Source organism: Mandrillus leucophaeus, unplaced genomic scaffold (assembly GCF_000951045.1).
Source record: "Mandrillus leucophaeus isolate KB7577 unplaced genomic scaffold, Mleu.le_1.0 Scaffold233, whole genome shotgun sequence".
NCBI lineage: Eukaryota > Metazoa > Chordata > Mammalia > Primates > Cercopithecidae > Mandrillus > Mandrillus leucophaeus.
In genome coordinates this window covers 4619250-4621091 of record NW_012102399.1, presented here as the reverse complement: position 1 = coordinate 4621091, position 1842 = coordinate 4619250, and the positions used below count along the sequence as shown (strand labels likewise).

The window sequence follows — 1842 nt, the reverse complement described above, 5'->3', positions numbered from 1 at the left end:
CATCTTTTGGGCAAACTTCTTTCTCAGGCGCTTTATCTTCAGCTCTGCGAAATTCCTTCGCTTTTTCTTAAGGGTTTCTGGCACAGCAGGAACCTTCTTCTTCTTCTCTCTAACGTTAACAAGCAAAAACCTTATCAATAGCTCAAAAAGCTCACAGTCCTGTATTACTCCCGTACTGAGTAGTGTTGTTTAACAGAAATGCTGTCACTGACTTTAGTCACTCGTATAACTTTACTTGCTCTGGCATGCTACAGTGTAGGATGCACATTTTAGCTCCATGTCAATAACCTTTAACACCAACCACGTTGCCTAAAACCCAATCACAAATATGACACAATAGCAATATGCTTTTACCTATTTCAACCAAGAGGTCCGGCCTCCGACGACTAAATTAAACAAAACAAAAAACACACCAACAGCCGAATAACAAAATGTTCCTCCCCATAATGTTCCCAGGACGAGCCTCACGGGGACGAACTACAAATCCCAGCTTAAAGACTGCTGCAAGGCACTGATCCCCGGACTTTAAGCGCAAAAATAAAAATAAAAATAAAAGGCAAGCCACCACCACCCTGGTTCAATCAGGATCCACATGTTGAAAGCAAAGGCCTAGCGGCAGGGAGGCCTGAGCCAAGCACCAGCCAAGGACTAACCCAATTCTGAGGTTCTGCGCCTACCCCTAAAGACCCTCTACCGAGGACTGGGCCGTCAGCCAACCAACGGGTTCCACACACATTCCAACTCGACATCTCGTTCCCGAGATCTCCAAAACCTCTGTCCTATAGCCGCCTGCATCCCCATCCTAGCCTCGGGTCCCCACTGGTGTCACAAAGCGTCACAAACAAGCAGGAAGGTGGGCAAAGGTGCAAGCTACAGCCAGAGAGAGAAAAAGTGACTCAAAAAGTATCTGGCTCTGCAGATGGAGAAGGATTCTCGAGAGAACGTCAAACTTACTCCGCACCCTCCATGGTTCCAGCCGGAAAAAGAGGAAGTTGGTGCATGCGCACTGTCGACTTAAAGACTTCGAAAGAGAAGCCCCACGACTCATAGGTGTCTTAGAATAAGCCGGAAAAGAATCCAGAACTAAAAAGCCTCCTTGCAGACGCAAAATTAACAACTCCCTGATTTAGCCTCTTTCAACCAACTTTCGGGTAAAACTTGTTTGAAGAAAATATATGCATTTGACTACACTTTTTAATCAATTCAAGAGCAAAGGATGCTGACACCTCGGCAACTCCGGGTCCTAATCTCCAGGCTGCGCTGACAAGATTAGGCTCGGGTTCCTCCCCATAATGTTCCCAGGACGAGCCTCATGGGGACGAACTACAAATCCCAGCATGCACCACTCCTCGCCCGCCCGGCGGGAGGGCAACGCCTGACCCGGACCGCAGGCAAGCACCGCGGCGGCGGTTCCAGCCAGGAAAATGCGAGCCTTTTGGGCCACGTTCCAAACGGCTAGCTGCAATTCGAAGTCACTTTTGGCCGCCCTCCCAGCTCCCTGCCGCGGTAGTAGCAGACTACACCCCTTTCGCCGCGCCGCGAGGTCCTTGTCGTCTCGCCAGCCCACAGGGCTGTCTTCCGCAGCGCCTGATCGCAGGCGGGGCGGTCCGGAGTGTCCTGGTTAACGAAAAGTGGCGAGCCAGGGAGCAGCGGGGACTGGACGGCCGGAGGAAGATGGCCGGGGCTCTGCTGACTGCCGAGATCGGCAGGCGGAGGCCGGGACACCCCACGGGAGGGGGCGTGAGCTGCGAAGGGAGGTGCGAGGAGGGCTGAGGTTGCGGCCACCGCCGTGTGAGAGGGGCTACCCCGCTCGACTCTGCGGACGCTGGCGGGCGGGGGGCT

At 53.0% G+C, this 1842-nt stretch overlaps 1 protein-coding gene across 1 annotated transcript in view; it reads left to right on the top strand.

Annotated features, from left to right (window-relative positions):
- Nucleotides 1–1216: 1216 nt before the first annotated feature.
- Nucleotides 1217–1842, top strand: part of RDH10 (retinol dehydrogenase 10 (all-trans)) — a 37389-nt gene continuing 36763 nt past the window's right edge. The window contains exons 1-2 of the mRNA XM_011982007.1: nt 1217–1240; nt 1303–1757. Coding sequence (XP_011837397.1) covers nt 1217–1240; nt 1303–1757 — 479 coding nt within the window. The remainder of the gene's footprint in view (nt 1241–1302; nt 1758–1842) is intronic.